This window comes from Anarhichas minor, unplaced genomic scaffold (assembly GCF_050575085.1).
Source record: "Anarhichas minor isolate MPS153535 unplaced genomic scaffold, ASM5057508v1 ptg000026l, whole genome shotgun sequence".
Lineage (NCBI taxonomy): Eukaryota > Metazoa > Chordata > Actinopteri > Perciformes > Anarhichadidae > Anarhichas > Anarhichas minor.
The window spans coordinates 6,110,497-6,130,984 of record NW_027466472.1 but is presented as its reverse complement, the minus strand read 5'-3'; the positions used below and the strand labels follow the sequence as shown (position 1 = coordinate 6,130,984).

General features: G+C 41.6%; 1 protein-coding gene across 1 annotated transcript; it reads right to left on the bottom strand.

Annotated features, from left to right (window-relative positions):
- Positions 1-1,381: 1,381 nt before the first annotated feature.
- On the bottom strand, positions 1,382-10,903 carry LOC142959309 (sodium channel regulatory subunit beta-4-like). The gene is made up of 5 exons (XM_076100556.1): positions 10,744-10,903; positions 2,452-2,615; positions 1,992-2,211; positions 1,674-1,803; positions 1,382-1,481 (listed from the first exon to the last, which is right to left on the bottom strand). The coding sequence occupies exons 1-5, from the start codon at positions 10,835-10,837 to the stop codon at positions 1,382-1,384; spliced, it is 708 nt and encodes a 235-aa protein (XP_075956671.1). The 5' UTR covers positions 10,838-10,903.
- Positions 10,904-20,488: the final 9,585 nt, after the last annotated feature.

The following is a 20,488-nucleotide window of genomic DNA, read 5'->3' as shown; positions in this document are numbered from 1 at the left end:
ATCAAGCATTGACGGAGCTTCAGTTGATTGAAGGCGATGTGAAGAGTTAAATGGGACCACACAGAGACACACAGAAATGTTACTGTACTGTGGTCCTAGACAACATATACTTATATGAAGTTATATAAAATGTGCACATGCTAAAAATGCATTGGTTATTAGTCAGAAGCAGCATGATTCATTTCATTCATTGCTTTAGGGAGCTAGGTCATCTAGGGATTGTCTTGGATGAAGGTTAGGGTTGTTTTTGTTTTTTTATAATACGTTTTCTATTTTTTATTTTCCCACCAGCAGAGGGAGCAGAAGCAGAACAGGCACCTGTGTTTCATCTAAAGCAAAACAAAAAACTGTGCATAACTGGATCCTTCAGTCACCTAAGAAAGCCCAGTTGTCAGCCTTAGCTCTGAAGTAGCTGATCAAAATCTACTGTTGGCCTTAATGAACCAAACACCCCCCAACAGTGTGTCAAACCTGGACCCTGCTGTAAACATGCAAGTTGAAATTCCGGCTGGCAATGGCAGTATTTAGGGTCAGATCAGGAATAAAAGGTCAGGGGCAAAGAAATGCCTCGGAAAACACTCTCGCAAACCAACGTATGATTTGTTAATCTCAACAACGGTACAACATGTTCAGTCAGTAGCCTACTACAATATTGGTACCTGGTCCTTAAATGTTAAAATGCCATTTTACAAGCAGTGTTGAAAATATGTATATTTACCAGTTTTAACCAGCAAATTCTATTTATTTTGTGAGTGAAAAATGGCTTACGTTTATGAACAAAACTCTGGTTGAAGAATCCTCTGGTTTTGGGTATTCTGTGCTGTTTCAGTTGACATCATGGCAGTACATAGATTATGGCAATTCATCATGGCATCGAGGTGTGTTTGCTCCCACTGGTCAGGTCTGTTTGGGTCCAAGTTTGACTTTGAGTTGTAGATGGAAGAATCAAACATTCTGGTGGCTTGCCAACTGAGACTAGTTAACTGTATTTTGGAGTGGCAGTTGATTATTGAAACAGCTGAGGATCTGCTCAGTGCAAAGTTATTCCTCTAAGATGAGGTAAAGAGGGTATGAGAACAGCAAGTATATTTGGGAGCAGAGACAGTTTATACTGTTGAGAAAGTGTTAGGTTTTGGGAGAGCAGAAGTCGATAACAGAGGCTGCACACTGTGTAACAAATGGGCTGCCGTGTAGCTGAGAGAGTGATCCAGGCCTATGTACATTCCACACTTTCCAAATCTCAAGCATGATTTAAAATAGAAATTGACATGTTGTATTAGCCGCTAGTAAGATAAAACAGTCCACTGGTAACATCGCTTTCTCTGAGCTTGTACATTTGTCTAACATATATACAAACATACGGACATACTTTGCATTTTACTCATGCCTTTGGTGTCTTTGGTGTCCCTTTGTTGTCTGCTTTGGCTCCTGTAACTCCATTTTCTGTGTTGTCATTTCCTGAGCTCACCAGGCACTCTTTGCTGCAGGGGACAGTGAAAGCAAAAGGTTAAGATGAACACCCACAGAGGGAGGAAACACAAGTGATAAAGGCGACATATCCATATAGCAAGTACAGTCAGTCATATGTTTGATAAGAAGCATATTACTGTCAACTGTCAACTATATTCTGTATTTTCATCCTGTGTTATTACCATAGTCAGTGACCTACTCACTTCTTCTCATCATCCTTCAGCAGAAACTGAAGAACCAAGCCCTTTATCACCATGCCAAAGATAGCTAAGCCAATGACTCCACCCAGCACTGAGACAATGATGACTGTCAAAGTATTTTCAACCTCCTTCACTGGAAAGAGGGAGAGAGGGAAAGACATTGTGAGGGAGAAAGAGTGAGATGAGACACCAGCAGGGAGACACTGTGCATTTGTATCTGTCTTATTAAGGTACAAGCACTTGTAAGCAGGTGTAATCTAAAGCTAGGTGTTTTTTTATGTGCCAAGTGCGTGCAACTGCATGCACTCATGTGTCACATACGTTGGTCCACCACTATAAGAGTGTAGACAGCGCTGTGGTTGCGGTACTTCTCTTTTGGGTTCCTGGCGAAACAGATGTACTTTCCCTCATCTTCGAAGGTGATGTTCCACAGCAGGATGGAGATGTTGTTGGTCTTTGAGGAGCCAACAAACTCCACACGCTCATGGTACACACTGACCTTGGGCTCCACGCCTTCCATGGGAATCACCGCTTCACATAACTACACGCACACACACACACACACACATACACAGAGATGGGTAGTCAGATCAATTTCTATAAGCACATAGATCTACATTAGCATGTGTTAATGTAAAGAGCCCAAGGCATGCAACACAGAAAAGGTCAATAAAGGCCGTTTTTTGTGTTTTATTTGTACAGTATGTCCAAGTTGCTTATGCTTGCACATGAGTGTGTGTGTGTGTGTGTGTGTGTGTGTGTGTGTGTGTGTGTACGGTACCATTTGCATGGTTCCATTGTCATTATAATGCCAGTTGAAGTAGAGTTTATTGATGCCAATGCAGGAGGAGTAGGTGCAGGGCAGCAGGACCGTGGAGCCATTAAGTGCTTCAAGGTGAGGCACTTTACCGACCGAGACCTCCAGTCCAGCAACACTCCATACACCTGAAACCAAGGGAGAAAGGAAAAGACTGAGAAAAAAAACCAACGTAAAAAACACAGATATAAAAGATAGTACAAAAAGAAAATATAGTATGGCACATATACAGTGTGCACCAAAAACAACGCATTCTAGTTCGAAGTTGGGTCAATTATAGTTCAGGTTACTTTGCTTTCAAACCATGTTTTAGAGCATAAATGACAGGCAACATTAAGTCATGTTATATGCTGGCTCACTTGGCTGGGCTTTTACTGCAAAAGATGAGTGCAACTGATGAGTAATGGCATTACAAAGTTAAGTAGCTAATATTACAGTAAGTACAGCTAATGAGTCTCTTTGTTAGTCTAGACTCAAACTCAATTCATGACTGATGGTGTAGCCATAATCAATACTGCAGCCTTCCAAAATAAAGTAAAATGTGCAAATTGACAGCTGACGGTCGTTGCTTTTAAGATCTTCACTTGAGTCGGCTCTGATGCTGATGGCACCAGTTAAGTTTCTCAATCTTAGTATTATCAATAGTATAAGTCATGAAGTCAAAATATAGTGACCTAGTCTGCTACCCTGTTTCCAGTAAAGCCTCTCATTCCAAGTCAAACAACAGTTCTATGAGAGCAGTTGACTTCCCCCGGCCTCCCCCTGGCTTTATGTAACACACTGTAGTAATTATCACACAGTGCCAGCGATTATAGAGAGGAGTCAAGCAAGAGGGGGAATGTGGAAAACATGTTGCTGAGGACAGAATGTCACCGGAATTTAGAAGGATTTTTAGACTATGAACCCCGGATCTGAATGAGTTAATAATTCATGACTGATGGTGTAGCCATAATCAATACTGCAGCCTTCCAAAATAAAGTAAAATGTGCAAATTGACAGCTGACGGTCGTTGCTTTTAAGATCTTCACTTGAGTCGGCTCTGATGCTGATGGCACCAGTTAAGTTTCTCAATCTTAGTATTATCAATAGTATAAGTCATGAAGTCAAAATATAGTGACCTAGTCTGCTACCCTGTTTCCAGTAAAGCCTCTCATTCCAAGTCAAACAACAGTTCTATGAGAGCAGTTGACTTCCCCCGGCCTCCCCCTGGCTTTATGTAACACACTGTAGTAATTATCACACAGTGCCAGCGATTATTGAGAGGAGTCAAGCAAGAGGGGGAATGTGGAAAACATGTTGCTGAGGACAGAATGTCACCGGAATTTAGAAGGATTTTTAGACTATGAACCCCGGATCTGAATGAGTTAATAATTCATGACTGATGGTGTAGCCATAATCAATACTGCAGCCTTCCAAAATAAAGTAAAATGTGCAAATTGACAGCTGACGGTCGTTGCTTTTAAGATCTTCACTTGAGTCGGCTCTGATGCTGATGGCACCAGTTAAGTTTCTCAATCTTAGTATTATCAATAGTATAAGTCATGAAGTCAAAATATAGTGACCTAGTCTGCTACCCTGTTTCCAGTAAAGCCTCTCATTCCAAGTCAAACAACAGTTCTATGAGAGCAGTTGACTTCCCCCGGCCTCCCCCTGGCTTTATGTAACACACTGTAGTAATTATCACACAGTGCCAGCGATTATTGAGAGGAGTCAAGCAAGAGGGGGAATGTGGAAAACATGTTGCTGAGGACAGAATGTCACCGGAATTTAGAAGGATTTTTAGACTATGAACCCCGGATCTGAATGAGTTAATAATTGTCCTCTGATGGTTAATGTGATCAGAGTTTAAAATACGTTGCGCATTTGTGAATTATTTTGAAAATATACTTATATATATATTGCTGTGCTATTTATTTTTGCTCCTTTATTCATTTCTATCGGTGCATTCACTGCTACCGTTTGTGTGTGTAAGACTTGTGTGGGTAACTGACAGCGTGACAGAAATGCTCCCAAGTCAAAACAAAATATTACAAAATATTATTGGTGTCATGTGACATTGTTGTGCAAAGCAGAAAACACACGGTCAACTCTTTCATTTCTAAAAGAGACAGCTCATCTCGTTTGGATATTTGGGTCTTGCCGGGCCGGGCATGTTTTTCCTTCTTTTTATTTTTCCAGTGACAGCTGGTGTAATTCTCAGATTGTGCTCTCACACACTCGGGGGGCCTATTTATAAACGCTCTTCTACGCACTGACCTGCTCAGGCTCACATTGCACTTGGACATGGTGCAAACAGTGTTTGAAGTACATGTATGCCTATGTGTTTGTGAGAAACCTGCCATCTATAGAAGAATTTCGCACCGCAGGTTTTTGCAGCTCTGTGAAGACATCAGTGATAACAAAACCTCACTACAGCAGAATCCCTCGAGTCATTTTTGGATGGAATCCCTGTGTACTTTAGCACATTGGGTGTTAAATGCTCTGGACACACTGTAATCATTTGGGGTGCTCACTTTTGAAGTTGAGATAAATAGCCATTTTTTGGCACTGCCATTCTGCGATAGGCAATTCACTGTGATTAAGTTGCCCAATACCAAGTGGAACTGTGGATGTTAACAATGTATATAGAATAAAAATACTTCCAGTATCATAACACAAGGACCAGAGAAGAGAGCACAAATCAAACACACTTGGCTGACAAGAGACGAGAGAGAATTTTGCAATCCCACCAGTCGCGGCACCAAATCTGGCCAGGGGCGTACATTGCTTGCTACCCCCCCTACTTCAAACACCCTTGCTCAGACCACACCCATCTTCAAACTTGGCCTTCATTTTGATCTCGACGATACACCTATTCCTGCTACGGTATGTGTCTCCAGGACCACATTTTGCCATGATGACTCACACACAGACTCACAAGGTGAAAACAATACCAGTGTCACTGTCGCCGCTGGGAAAGAATGAACCGGTCATTAGTTATTTCTAATGTAATGCAGTGTGTAGCGGGCCTAGTGTTCTTCGCAATCAAAATAAAAGTCTTGATCAGTTAATGGGTGAGGATGATATAGTAAGCAAGTGGATGTCTCATTAGTGTTTCCCCCTCTTTCTTTCTCCTTTGTCTTTTCTCTGTCTCGCATCCTTTAGGCCCAGTGGTGCTGAACCGAATGCGACAAGGCTGTAAAAGCAAATATGTGAATGCAGCCAACCCCGACTTGATCACCAAATAAATTGCTAATTCGGTACATGAGGATTTGGTAATCAACGGGGAAATGATCATAAGTGGTGAACAGACACCAGATTTCAGTGCTGTGCATGAATTTAACTCAACTTTTCAATAACTGTCTGGTCTGTAAAGTATCATGAGAAAAACAAACTGGATACATTTGTGCACATGAATACAGACTCAGAAAGTAATTTATAGTGACAACTTTCTGGTGCCTGTAAGGTTCATGTGGCAATACAGTTTTAAATCTTGAAATGTTGCATTAAAAATACATAATTATGCACTAAAGGTATTTCAGTGTATATGGTTTGGTTGTACTTTCAGTTTTATGAATTAGCTTTTTCTTCTTCTCAGTCTCACCTCTTTCCTCTTGTCTTCTAACATCCGATATTTTTACCTCTCCTCTGTAGTCTTGACTCATCTCCTTTACTTTCAGTAGCAACTCAGGCCACTTGGGTTCTCCTTGTTCTCTTCCGTTTCTGGTTTTGCTCTCTTTCAATGGGCTCTTACGATTCTTTTTTTCGCAGCACTGGGCACTTTTTTTCCCCCCTCAATATTTCCGTCTTACTTGCTCTCAGAACGTTTTCCTCAGGGACGCTATAATTAAATAAATAGAGGAGAGATGTGAGGAGCCGGTCTGTGTATGGTTTGTGTGGTTTTGTTCGTGTCATCGATGCCAGCTGAAAGGTTTCAAAAAGTTTTATGTTGCTGGCTGCTTGTCTTTATCACCGTTAAGTGGATTAATTAATAATATTGTATCTTCTATCAATAAGTACTGGCACAGCGCCATGGAGCAAGGCTTGTAAACAAGTGCCCCAGAGAAAATAATGGTGCAAAGGAAAACAGGGGAGAAAACAAGGGAGAATCTCCCTCCTAAATGGCTCATGCTTTGTGAAAGCGCGCTGATCTTTTTCATATCTGAGAGGAGTGTACCCCCTCGTGCCTGGAAATAGATTTCACACCTCCCTCCTTCTACACCTCTGCTCTCTACTATCCTCTTTCCCTCCGCCCCCTTCCTCTTCTTCTCAAATGTTTTCAGCTTGTCCTGACAAACACCAGTTATGTTGTGCCTGTGTGTGGTACATGTGTGGTCCGTTCCTACGGTATCAACACATGCACTTGAGTGTACATGAGTAATGGTTGTATGATATTTTTAGCTCCACTATCAAATATGTCTTGTCCCATTTGGGAAACATCAATATCTGAATCACTTATGGGAGGAAAAGCAACTGACTGCAAGCGTGTGTGTCCTTGGCTGACTGTGAAGGTGAGTTTTTTTTCTTCTTTTTTTAAGTAGGCCACAGATTAAAGGGTTAATGTGTATCCGAGTGAACCCATAGAGAGCCGACCGAGGACACTATTACCTCTCTGAGAAAAAGAGGGAGGGACAAGTGATGGGAAGGGTTCAGAGAGAAGGAAGGGAGTGAACAGGAAAGGGTGAGAGAGACGAATGGCGGAGCAGGGGTAATGGAGGTGGTGCAGTGGGTGGGAAGTGATGGAAGGGGTCACGGGGGGGATGGAGAGGTAGTGAGACGTCCTCTTCAAGGTGAGTAAAGTGACAGCAGGGCAGAGAATTACAACAGCAGCTAAGTAACTAAATCAACAGCGGCCCAAGGCTGGGTCACGTTTACACTGCACATACAGACACACACTTATGTAGTATGATAGCCACGCAAACAAGCAACAACATGTGGTACAATTATCACATTTACACGCCAACTACCGATACCGACTGCTGTGGTTTAACCGGAGCTGCACTGAATCTGTTTGCCCCATTGCTCTTTCTGCTGTTTGTTGTTTATTCTCTACAACTAAATGTGTTGCATAATCCCGTATGATAATGGCACTTTAGAGTGAAGAGGATGAAAGGGGTATAATGTCGGTGGGTTGAAGCGATAGTTGTTTTGTGTGTTCGCATATCTTTGAACGTCTTGGAATCTTTGTTTTTAGAGGAGTGCGTTTGGTCCTTTAAGTAATCCGGGCTCTGAGGGCTTGTCCGTTATAGTGAGGGCTTGTAATATCAGTGGCCTCTCTTTGTGAATGATGTACAGTGGCGGCTCCCGGGAGGAGGGGGGGGGGGGGGGAATTGTTACGATGATGGTTAAGGTCAATGGGTGATTTAACCTATGTCAGCTAGAGGCTACATATTGTACAGAATTTTTTTGTGTATAATTCAGACACCAGATGTATTTATTTTATTTTTGGGCCCTCTTCAAACTACTCAGTGGTCAGATCGAAGAGGTTTGAACTGTAATTTATTAAGCTGATATTCCAACAGTGCTAACACAAGACTAACCTTCTATTTCTATTGTGAAGTTTGAAGAAGCGCTTTGCTAAAGCAACACATTGCCTGTTGATTCCAGCTTCTCACACATCTCTGGCCATGATATCAAAACCGTTGTTGAGTAGTTTAAAGGGCAGGACTTTTAGAAATATTTGAATATAGACATTCTTTTCTCTTTATTCCACATCTGGCTTTGTTTGGAGTTTTGTTTCATTTGTATTTCCCCCGGCTTTATTTCTGTTTCCAATGGTTCTGTTGAAAGAGATTGCTGCAATGTTTTGGAAAAGGAATGTAATTCCAAAGGAAATGAATAATGTGAAACGGTTGGTTTTATACAAGCATGACATTTCAACAGATGTGTAATGGCCATATAAGGATGCATAACCATATGCTGTATATTCTAGAAATTGCAGAATATAGATAGTGATTTTAAGTAGTGTCATGTTGGAGAATGGAGATGGACAACACTGCCACAAATGAGATGGCAATTGCAGCAGGGGTAAATTTGATTCATCATGATATCACAAACTGAAGAACTGCAAAGAATGGAAAGACAGCACCTTCACAAATCAGAACCTGTGAATTGTTATTGGATTGACACCCAAAGACGGCTTCCACAAAATGAGTTTGGTTCAAGGTCTTAGGAAGGTCAACAACAGAAAATGAGGGAATGATGGTGATCGATTGATGATAGGGAAGGGACCACAGTGGGACCTGGTTTGTTTTTAGATCAAACATTTCAGATATAGAGATCTATATAGGAGTGTTTTCCTCTAAAACACTTTCAGCACACCAGAGACTGTTAAATGTGTTGCTTTTTTTACCTTCCATCCCTTATTTGGTCTGCAAGACGTAAGTTTCATGCTGCTATACAGGGTTGTACACCGTTTAACTCTCTGGTAACAGTTCTACTGGTTCCTTTTTTTGTTTTGTTGAAATAAGATTGTCTTATCGTGCCTCAACTGCATCGGATTTACCAGATCTCGTAGCAATTAAGAACAGAATAAAAGAAGGTGACCTACTAATTACAACAGCAAATAGCCCAAAGCTGAAGCAACACAACTAAATATACAGACTAGCATCCAACGCCACACTATAATAAACCATACAACCAAAGACAACAAAGTGCTAAAAACACATGTTTTGTTGCCTGCGTGATAAAGCAGGAGTTATTTTGATAACTTTGCCAAATAAAATCTCTCTCTCTAAAAATTCTAAAATCTGGAATGCGGGCTACTGTATAATGTACTCAAAGTAATACAGCTATCTTGTTGATGTGAGTCACAGTGCGGAAGAGAACTCCCTTGTTGCAGTGTTCTCCGTTGGAGTCCAAATGGGTCACATGTAGTTATCAGTGAGTGTGATTTTCATTCATCCTCACTCATCCTTAATAAAGCATTATGTCACAATGTTACAGGTAAAATGTCACGTGGTGTGGCGAGACAATATGGTGTTAATGATGGTGCAATGACAAGATGGTGTTGGATTTAGCTCTTTTCAACACTTTTGTATGACCCGATGACCATAACCTGTATTTCTTTTCCTGTTTTTTACTGAATTATTTAGTTGTTAGCTTTTCTCATATTTCATTTGTTCGTCACAAATGTTCTTCCTTTTAATCTTCTCATCTAGTGACCTTGTACAAGCATTTAGTGTGTGATAAGCTGATGCCAGATTGGTTTTACTGGGGCCATTGTGACAAATGTTCAAGTAGGACTTATCTTGACTGAAATGCAATACTTTTTTTTTAAACATAAACTGTGTGAATTCAGTAACAATCAGTAACAGCAATATATTTGTGGACCATGTACTTAAAAAAAAAAAAAAAGAAAGAAATGAATGTGAAAACAAACAATTACAAGAGAAAAAAACAGCTGCTAGCTGTGAAAATATTCCTGCATGAGATTTTTGGGTGTAGAGTGGACTTTAAGATCAAGATAATATGAAATATCATAATTTGGTGTACCTTACCTAAGGGTAGCACTTAAATTAAGTACTTAACGTAACCCCTTGGTCTTGTTTTTGTGTCTTAAGGCTCAACTGTGTTAAGTTTCAAAACAACTGAGAGAGAGCAGTACATTTGGCGACGTGGAGGCAGAGTGTATGAGCAGAAGCACAAATCACCACTGCACCGCACCACTACGTCACTACCAGTAATACTACAACCCCCCTCCCCCCCATAACACACACACAAGTTATAACTGTAGCTATAACAAATGCTTTTATGTACTCTTAGAGGCATATGTTTTTCTACATTTTTATTTCTTTGCATTTTATCAATTTCCCTCCTGAAAAATGATTAAATACAGGCATGAAGAGGCATCTAGCAAGAGTTGGATGTTAAATATTGACCTTGATGCCCTCAGCACAGCAACAAGTAAACATCACCTGTGACATCACCATACATTTTAGCCTTAAGATGTGGAACGAGAACGATGAGACAGGGGAGCCAAAGCAGACGTGATAGAACAGCAGATGTTGGCGTGGAGTAATGAAAAAAAAAAGAGTAAAGATTTACTGTGAAAGCTGTGAACCACCCACCTAGAGCCGCATAAAAAAATACTTAAGCAAAAGAAAGGAAGGGGAAGAGGGCATAAAAACAAGAGGAATGTAAAGACAACATGAGGCATGTGAAAATGCTATACAGAGGAAAGAAGTGCAATGTTGTTGTGTAATGTTGAGATATAGTGGAAGAGTGAGGAGTGAGGAGTGAGGGGCAGCTGAAGGTACAGAGAGAAGTATAACTCACCGAGCAGCAGTGCAACTGCCAGACCAGTGTGAAGCAGATCCCCTGATCTCAGCCGACCAGAGACACTTGAACCGGTGCTGTCCACTGACGCCATGACACCACTTGTCTGTCAGTCTGTCTGTTTTTTCGTGTCTGTCTACGTGTGTGTACAGAACGTGTGCCTTTGTCAATCTGTCCCCCGTCTGCCAGTCTGGTCGGCCTGAACTGTGTCCAATCTATGCAAATGTGTTTGTGTGTGTTTGTCTCATGTGTCTCTGGAGCAAGGCGGGACACTGAGCTGTGCAGCTGAAGTCCTGCTCTCAGGTCCCTCCCTCTTCTCTCCTCCTCTGCACTCTGTCCCAGGAATGAACAGAGGGAGGAAGCACAAAGACAGAAGGATAAATTCCTTCACTCCATGCAGGCCAGAGAAGCAGAGGCAAACTGCAGGAGAAGAATGCAGCAGCAGTTGAATGAAGAGTGCAGGCTCTCTGTCTCTCTCCCTCCCTTCACGTCCTCTGTTGCTGTCTCTTTCACACTCAGTGGTTGATTATCCAGCGAGGGAGAGTGTGAGGCGTAAAGCAGCGAGGAGAAGCAATGCAGAGAGGTAGCGGCGCAGCAGTGTGGTGTGAGACAGCTCCAACAGCAGCAGCAGCAGCAGCCAGGTAAGCAGGCTGGCTGGTAAAACCCACAGGAGGAGACATAGGCTGGAGGTGGGGAGGAGAGCGCACGAGAGAGGCACGGTGGGATGCTGGAGCAGAGCCAGCAGCCAGGCAGGAAAAGCAGAAAGCGCGTGTCTCCCCGGCCAGCGCAGGAAGGAGTGAGCAGGAGAGGTACTGCAGCGGTAGAGGCGAAGAGAGAGTGAGAGAGAGGGAAGGAGGGGATACAGTGGAATGGCGAGGGGGAGGCAGGGGGCGATAACTGCTGCCACATGCACGCACATACACACACACACATGCACCCAGCGCGGTAAGGCTGACTCAGCCTTACTCAAGAGGGTCTCAGAGTCGGACACGTGCTGGGTGCTTCACCCATAGACCACATACCTCCGTCTTCACTGCATCCTTTACGCCTGTCTCCACTTTCATGCGTCTCACATTTCATGCTCCTACTAAACTCTCGATTTGGCAGGCTAATACATTGGCAAGATGTCATGTTTTATCTCTTTCTTGTTCCCTCTTCAGTTCTACAGTAGGACTGTACGTTTTTGGAAGGGCTTGTTTTGAAATGAAAACATAACAGTAACACCACAGAAACCTTTTGGTATTGCATTACTGTTCTAAGGCACTACATATGCAGTATACTGCATGTACACAAGCACGGGCCTGTGTATTTTAATACATTTAGACTTTACTATTTGCATGACACAGGGTTTTTTGTAGATGTTTTTTGAAATGATTTGCTTGGTACATTTGACTACAAACCAGCAAAAGGCCCAGACAGCATCCTTTGAGGCCTGTGGACCAGAGCTCAGCCTATCCTCCGTCGTCTGTTCTTGAAACCTTTACAATCAGCAAACGTGACTGTACTGTAAAGACCTGGCCTTGACGTATGTTCTTTGGCTTTCAATCAGATTGTCACAGACTAACTTCAGAAACTGGTCTCAGTTGATATGCCTTTGCCTGCAAGGCACATAGGTGCAGTAACATGTCAATCACATGGAACCACCAGGACAGTACACAATCTAGTTCAGCCTTCAACACAACACGGCGGCAGTGAAGGATCACCAAAGTCCACAACTTGAATTTGCAGTCTGACCTCCTTCCCAAGATTCATGACTTCCTCGCACATTGAGCGACACATCAACAGTGTAATCACCAACGTCAGTGGCCCATTTTTTATAAACCGAATACAACTTCCCATTTCACTCAAACGTGGACAAGTAAAACCTAATATTAGCAAGCAAGGGGATCTATCTGTCTTTGCTTTTGCAGGACACTTTTATTGTTGTAACTGCTAAAACGATTGAAGTGTACAAATACCTTGCTGGACCTTAGTGGGTGAGCTGCCTTTTGACACGCTGTAGACTTGCACAGGCATGGCAAAGGGGACTGTTCCTCATCTGTTAACTGCTAGCACTCCATGTACAACCCCACCACCACCACCACCACCTACTTTACTGTGGAACATAATTGACCCCTTGGTCCATCCACATCTCACAGAAAATTATTCATGCATCCGATTAGTCATACTCAAAGTAACCACAATCACCCCCGACTCAGCACACCCACTGCATCGTCACTTAGTGCTGCTTGTCAGGCTACAGGAACAGAATAACAAGATGCGAGGACATTTACAAATATTTCTTTCTTCTATTGCTGATACAAACCCCCACAATATAGATGCTTGAATCCTATCTTAGCTTAAACATAAACCTTTGTGCTATAGTTTTTATTCTGATGTTTTCTTTATTGTTATTTTTCCTCTAGTGTGGCTGCGGTTGCACCATATTTATCTGTAGTTAGTCAGTTAACATTTCCTGCATTTTGCGTGGATGCTTGACCACAACACGCACGTGCACGTGTCAGGTATTGTCATTTCCAGGTTTTAGTGTGTGGGGGGGGGGGGGGGGGGGGGGGGGGGGGTAGTGATAGATGAGTGAGATACATACCATGATGCAGCAAGCTCCTTGTAGATAAATACGTCAATGGATGCTAGAGGCAAATACATAAATACACACGCATATATGAGGAGAGGGGGAATGGAATGCAAACATGCAGTGATACATGTGTCTTTGCATATGCACACCAAGACATAGTCACATGTGAGCACACATGCACGCACACACACACACACCTGCCTCTGGACAGGGTGACCTTGGATGCTGTGTATAGAACGGAGGCGGAGCAAAAGAGGACATTACACTGATGAGAGGAGAGGAGAGTGTTAGGGATCAGGAGGGGTAAGAGGAAAGAGAAGTTCAAGGGGAGGAAAGATGGGAAGAGCGGACAGGGGAGAAGGAGAGAAAGGGGGTGGGGGGGGCGATAGGAGCCAGGGGAGGAGAGATGACAGGAGGCAACGGAGGGAGGTGAGATGAGAGGCGGAGGGAGGGGGAGAGCGGAGGATCTGTTTCTGGGACGGCCAGGGCAGCGAAATGCTGCAGTGAAGCCACACAGCTGAGCCGGTCCGAGCACAGCTACTGAGAGACACTCAGCTCTCAGCCCGTATCTTCTCTCTCTCTCCATACCTTCATCTTCCCACCACTTTCACCTCCCACTCTGATTAACCTTCTTCTCACCCCTTACTTCAACCTGCCCCCCCCCCCTACTCTCCATATCTCTCTCTTTCTCTTTGCACCAGCCGGTGAGTGAGCAGATTTCAGAAAGCATCCTGAGTGGAGGACAAGTGGGGCGGTCCTCTCTCTACCTCTCCTTTTCATCTGTCCTTCCTATTTTTCCTCACCCTTTCTTACACCTCATCAATTTCCCATCAATTCTTCATATTTTTGTTGCTTGTAAATGTTGCTGAATGCCTCTTACTCTCTTGTTCTTCCCTCCGTTCTTGTCTTTGCGTCCCATTCCTCTCTTTTTCCTGTCTGTTTTGTCCCACGCGGTTTGTGATCCTGGTTTTATGTCTCTCCGTCCATCGTTCCGTCGGTGGGGAACAGGGACCATTAAAAGGTAAGTCCTCTCTAAAGTTAAGAGCAGGTCTGCAGTACACACCTGTGCAGAATATGCAGCCGGCCTCTTGGGGGAGAATTTGTGTTGGAGGCTTTCAGCCTCACAGTTTGTTGGATTTTAGTTGGAAACTGCTATGATTTACTTGATGTTGGTCAGACGTTGGCTTGATGTCGAAAAGGTTTAAGTACAAAAATGTTAAAAAAGATCGCAAAGTCTGTGGGTTGGTGTGTGTGTGTGTGTGTGTATGCGCGTAGTGTAATTGCAACTAGAAAGTTTAAATACACTTATTAGGTATCTTACACATTGTCTTCTTCTTCCTCTACTCTACTTGCTGTTTCACTGGCTTTATATAGTCACAATAACATTTTGTATAATTCGATACAACATTCTTGAAGTGCATGACATGTGTCATAGTCCTTATTGAATGCACACTTTGCAATTTAATCATTGGTTGGTTTTGTTTAGTAATTGTTTTGATGGTTTTGTCTTGAATATGTTTTTTTGGATGAAAACTACGCAATCTACGGAGGTAGTAATGATAGTAATGAATTCTTAACTTCAACAACTCATAATTCAATTGCTTGAAAAAATACACGAAAAAAAATGTGCATTCCATTTATGGTCCCACTCTGTGGTTAAAATTGACAGTCTGCGCAGTGGCCTATTTTACTATAGCACCTAAGTCATCTGAACTGACACACATTATCTGTAAACTAATGTGATTATCAATGAAACTTTTTCTTTTAGCCGTGTTCGAACAACAGCACTGCATGTAAAATATTAGACCCCTTCATGTATATGAACCAGGCCACTGGGCTGACGCAGTGAGGGTGCAAACGAGCTCTGGCAAAAAAAAAAAATGCAGGGTCATCCAGAAAAAAAAGTTGAACCAGGCTCAACTGTTACTGCGATGCACTGCTTTGACCGGAACTGAACCAGCCAATCAAATACATGCAAACGCACAGCTGGTGGATCCTTTGTAGCCTGAAATACCTCGCGCTTGAAATTATTGCGATTTTTTAAATACTGTTTAATAGTGTTATAGACAGCCTTGCACTATTTTGGTGTCCGCGCACAGGGCTGTTTTTTTTTTAATCTGGGCTACAGTTCAGAACCAAAATGACTCCCATTTGTCTGCAAACGCTGCAAATACATAGTCTACATTCACAAAGTCACCTCTGGCTGACTCTCAGCGGAGCAGTTCCAGGTTGTCCCCCCCATGATGAGATCAGCTTGGCTTCCTGAGTTTGAGACTTGTTACTGCTCACATACATGCGTAGGGTCAAAGCACATGAGCATACTGTGGAGCAGTCAAAACTCTCATGCTCTGATATAAGGCTTTAAACGGAGTTGCTGGGGCCTTTCTGTGTGGATCTGCATGTGTCCACTTTGCTTATTCAGTGTCCTACCACCGTGCAAAAACATGCTAGTGGACTATAAATTGCATGTAGTTGTAAATGGTTGCTTGCTATAGGTGTCAGCCCTGCAGCAGACTGGTGATAAACAGTGGTGTTCCCTGCTTCTTGACCAGTGTGAGCTGGGAAAGGCTTGAAAAGGAGTATCGATAATTAAAAGATGGATACAAAGTGAAATACAGAAAACTGTGACATTTTGCTAAATCATCTTTATTCAAAATACACAATGTAATGACAGCTGCATGTTCAGAGGCAGCAAAGTGTAAGCATTAGTTTGGTGTTCACTAACATTTAAAGTTGTACAAGAGCAACTATTGTGGGCAGACTCATAGCCAGAGATGGTAAACAGCGATGCACAATGATAAATCTGTCTACTTCATCGTACAATATTAATGTTTTTGTTAGTTTAGTTGTTTGAGAAATACAGTATATACAATATACAGTAATCTATCTGACTTCATACCGCCAAATATGAATTAGCCCCAAATGTTAATCAGTCCTCACCTCATGGGTGAACCACACAATCCCTGCAACCTTAAACAAGCTTCAACCCACTCAGATAGCAGTGTCCCACGAAATGTGTCAGACGGGGCTCTCCCAACCAAATAACTCTGCAGTTAAATGCATACAGCCAACTATTTGAATATATCAATACATCACCATTTTATTATAGTTCTTAACAGCATGATTGTGTTAAATGACCATATTGATCACACAATACACCACATATAATTATAAAATCATGAATAATAAAACCATAAAAACCCTTATTAAGTTATAGGCCTTAACACAGGCCTGTACATATTTTTTTTTAAATGTCAGAAACCAGGAATGGCCAAGCCACCAGATTTGGAAGTGCCAACCACTCTCCGAAATCTGGATGACACAGCATTACAGGCATCATAGAGACATCACTCTGTGACAGCTGGCCTGTCGTCACAACATAGTTAAAACAACATTCAGAGAATAACAAAGCTCACATGCTGCAACATGTAAAAGTGGACATTAAATATTAATATCAAGAGAATATTTTTTTTTACATTTAAGGTGCTCCAACCAAAGACATGATCAAAAACAAATGCACTACCAATACATGTCCCATTTAACCATACAATCATCATGCCATGTTTCTGTAACGGTCCAACTTTCCCATATACCACCTTATTAAAGTGAGCTTTATGTGATGTCCTCATTTCCATTCCATCCGCATGCTCTCCACTAATTAAACTGATTATATTAGAATTGGTATGAATGTGTTGATGTGCAAAAGAATATATACATGTTGATACACCACTGATGAGGTAAAGGCATAACTTTGGAGACAGAGCTTGGATGTAAGTTTTAAAACTTTCATAACTATTACATATTAATCTGCTTTAAAATGAACAAATAAAATGTGTTTGTATTGAGGTGTAATGGCTCAGTTTAAAGTTTTTTTATCTCTTAAACCGGGCTCCAGTTGGAAAAAAGATATAGATTATGTGAACGGAAGCTTTTATTTTTTCATAATGTAAACAAAGATTTTTGAATCTTGAAGTTGGCAGATTAATCTCATCTATGTGCAACCAAATACCTCTGAGACTTTATAAATCAAATATGCAAGCAAAACATATTTATGCATGAATCAAAATAAAATCGAAATAAAATTCTGGTATTATAATATTTGATAAATGATTGCTACATATGAGAAAGCTCAAACATGCTTTGACTGACTCACATTGCTGTGGCTTTATCAAGTTAATGAATTAAACAGAACATGGTTACATTTCTTAATTCATTATAATATTTTTCTTTTTGATATGCACTGTTTGACATGCATTCATGGCAGTATAGTAAGCTGTACATGCTTTAAATTGACAAAATAGCAGATTCTACCTATTTTCAATTTAGCACCTCTCTGTCAGTCACGAACACAAGCATCTTGTGTTCTAATTTGGATCATTTGGTATTATTTCCTGTATTAATATGCGTGTGATATTTGTCATGGTAAGGATTACTATAAAATGGTGGCTGTGTAAAATCTACTTTTTGGGCAACCTTTATTAAGTCCTCCCATACATATTAATAATGGTTGTCACTGGCAGGAATTACGTGATTGTAGGTGCAATGTGAGTTTTTCCACTTAAAATAGTCTTTGATATGTTTCTGATATAAATTCTGTCATATATCAGCGATAATTCACTTCACTTTATCTCTAATACCATCCTTTTCATCCAGTAACATTATTTATGTAGGGCAGCATTCTGAGAGGAAAGCTCATCACTGTTACTGACAATTATCCCTATGCAGTGTGTGCAAATAAGTGCACAATGTACTGCAGTCACAGATATTGTAAGCGTTGTATGGTCTGATATAAAGACACATTTTATCCGATAAATAACGGAACAAACATCTGTGTCTGCTACTGTAACCTCTGTATTCAGGCACACTAACACATCATTCTTCGAGACAAGGGCTGGCTGGGTGCAGACGTTTCTGTCATAGGGGTGGACGGTATAACCAGTAATAACATACAGTAGAAATATAAAGATTGGGCGATGCTGTTTGTGTTACTAAAGAATGAATTTAAAGGGTGACATCTGTGTTTTTCAACATGGACCCTATTTCCCATGTTTTTGTGATGAAACTGGGGACAACAATTTTTGAAAATGGTCCAGTATTGAGGGAGAACACTGCAGCTGCTAAAGGGGCTGCAAAGTGATCATATCGACGAAGCACAATTGCGCAACGTCAATTTACATCCAATACAGTGAATGTTTTTACCACTGACCGGCTCAGATTGTTATTATAAGTGTCTGACAACATTATGGAGGGGACCCTACAGAGAAAAACATGTTCTTTACCTTTCAATCGATCCGCTCCGTTTGTTATTGTGGTGTCTCACTCGGAGAAGTCTAGTTCTGGAGTCTGACATCGCATCAACATTGTCGAAATCAGCCAAATATTCAGTCATGACATTGAAAATCTTTAAAAAATCACTAAACTACGCTTTCTGTACTCCAACATAACAAACTCTCACTCACGTCGTCTTACGGCAACAAGTCACATGAAACGGTAACAAGAAGGAAGTGAAAGGTAAGAAAAGCGTTTTATTTCTCTGTTTGGTCATTTCCATAATGTTGTCAGGCCCTTATACTAACAACCTGAGCCTGTCAGTGGCAAAAACAAGCACTTTTAGTGGGCGTGAATTGACGGTGCGCAATTGCCCGATACTATTACATTACAGCCTGTTTCTTTAGGTCTGCATCGTTCTCTCTGAATACTGGACCAGTTTCAAACATCCCTGCTCCTATTAATCACTTAAATACAATAACATGGGGGGAAAGGGTCCACGTTACCCTTTATGTTGCATAAAGTACTCTTAAATAATCACTTCAACTCACTGCATGTTACTCAGTGCAGCCCTTTTTCACAGAAGACATTTTGACATGTCACAATAGAAAAATCGCAGGTGTAAATAACAACATAATGATGGCTGAATTCCATTTCGGTGCTTCAGTGTCAGAGTCCTGGTATTGTTCATGCTGGCTCACTGTCACCCTGGCTGTGTCTGGAATCACTCCCTCATTCATTCACTACTCCGTATATAATACACATTCAATTGTATATTCTATGGTGAGCGGTGAGTGAGAGTAAACTGAAATTTCAGACACTTTTTGTGTTACCACTGACAGTGGTAATGCCATGGGGCTGTAATTTCAACAACTTAAAAATGCAAAATAAAAACCACAGCTACTGTCATGACTTGCAGGGGCACTTGAATAGAGCAGCGCTCTCGCTAATGTTATTCGTACCACATGTGCTTTTCCTGCTATGAAGTCAAAATGTCTGCTGTGAAAAAGGTCTGTTGAGCAGAGTGCAGAATCAGATTCTGCTGACTATGCAGGGCGATGTTTTTTTGCTAGGAAAACATCCACGCAGGTATGAGGAATGTTTTTTTCTCTCTCTCTGGATAACACATGCATGTTATTTAAGGCATGGTGCCAATACTGAGAGATGCATTTAAGGCAGAGTTGAAAGACACTGGGTTCATAGGATGTTAAACCAAAACATTTCACCCTCCAAAACTCTCAAAGCTAAACTGCAGCAGTTGTAAGAGTGGAAACTGAACAATTTACACACACACACACACACACACACACACACATTTGCTGTGCAGTCTGCAGTATGAAGCTCTGCCTCCCCAGCCACTCGTAGCGTTATTAATAGTTAATTCATTATATAATAAACTCCAGGCAATAAAATTAGATATTGTGACGCTGTGATATTGTGCTGTACTATATTGTAGTATACATTTTAGGTCATACCGCCCAGCCCTTGCATGTCCTATTAGTGTGTGATGAAAATTCCAATCCTTATTGAGAGATTGACTCATTGTGAGATAGTCCCTGAAGTTGACTTGTGGCTATGAATAAAAAGTAACATGTGTTTAGCAGGTAAGTTCCCTGGCTTATTTCAAGGAAAAAGACGCAGCTCACACAGACATATAGAAATACGCACTCACACAGACACATTCAGCACCCCCCCCCCCCCCCCCCCCCACCACCACCACACACACACACACACACACACACACACACACACACACACATGCAAAAGATATGGAAGTATCAGTGGACAGTGATTCAAGCAGTGGTTACTATAGATCTTCAGGTAGGGAGTGCTTATGTCTGAAAGAAAAGAGAGGAGAAGAGAATGAACAATATTTGACCGATGCTTGTAATATTCTTGGTA

What these genes read in the sequence shown, in the direction of transcription:
- LOC142959309 (XM_076100556.1), bottom strand. Translation starts at nt 10,837, where the DNA reads ATGGCGTCAGTGGACAGCACCGGTTCAAGTGTCTCTGGTCGGCTGAGA. An exon ending in GGCAGTTGCACTGCTGCTCG is followed by an intron (nt 2,616 to 10,743) that starts GTGAGTTATACT and finishes CCTTGGTTTCAG; the next exon opens with GTGTATGGAGTGTTGCTGGA. An exon ending in TCTTATAGTGGTGGACCAAC is followed by an intron (nt 1,804 to 1,991) that starts GTATGTGACACA and finishes CCCTCTTTCCAG; the next exon opens with TGAAGGAGGTTGAAAATACT.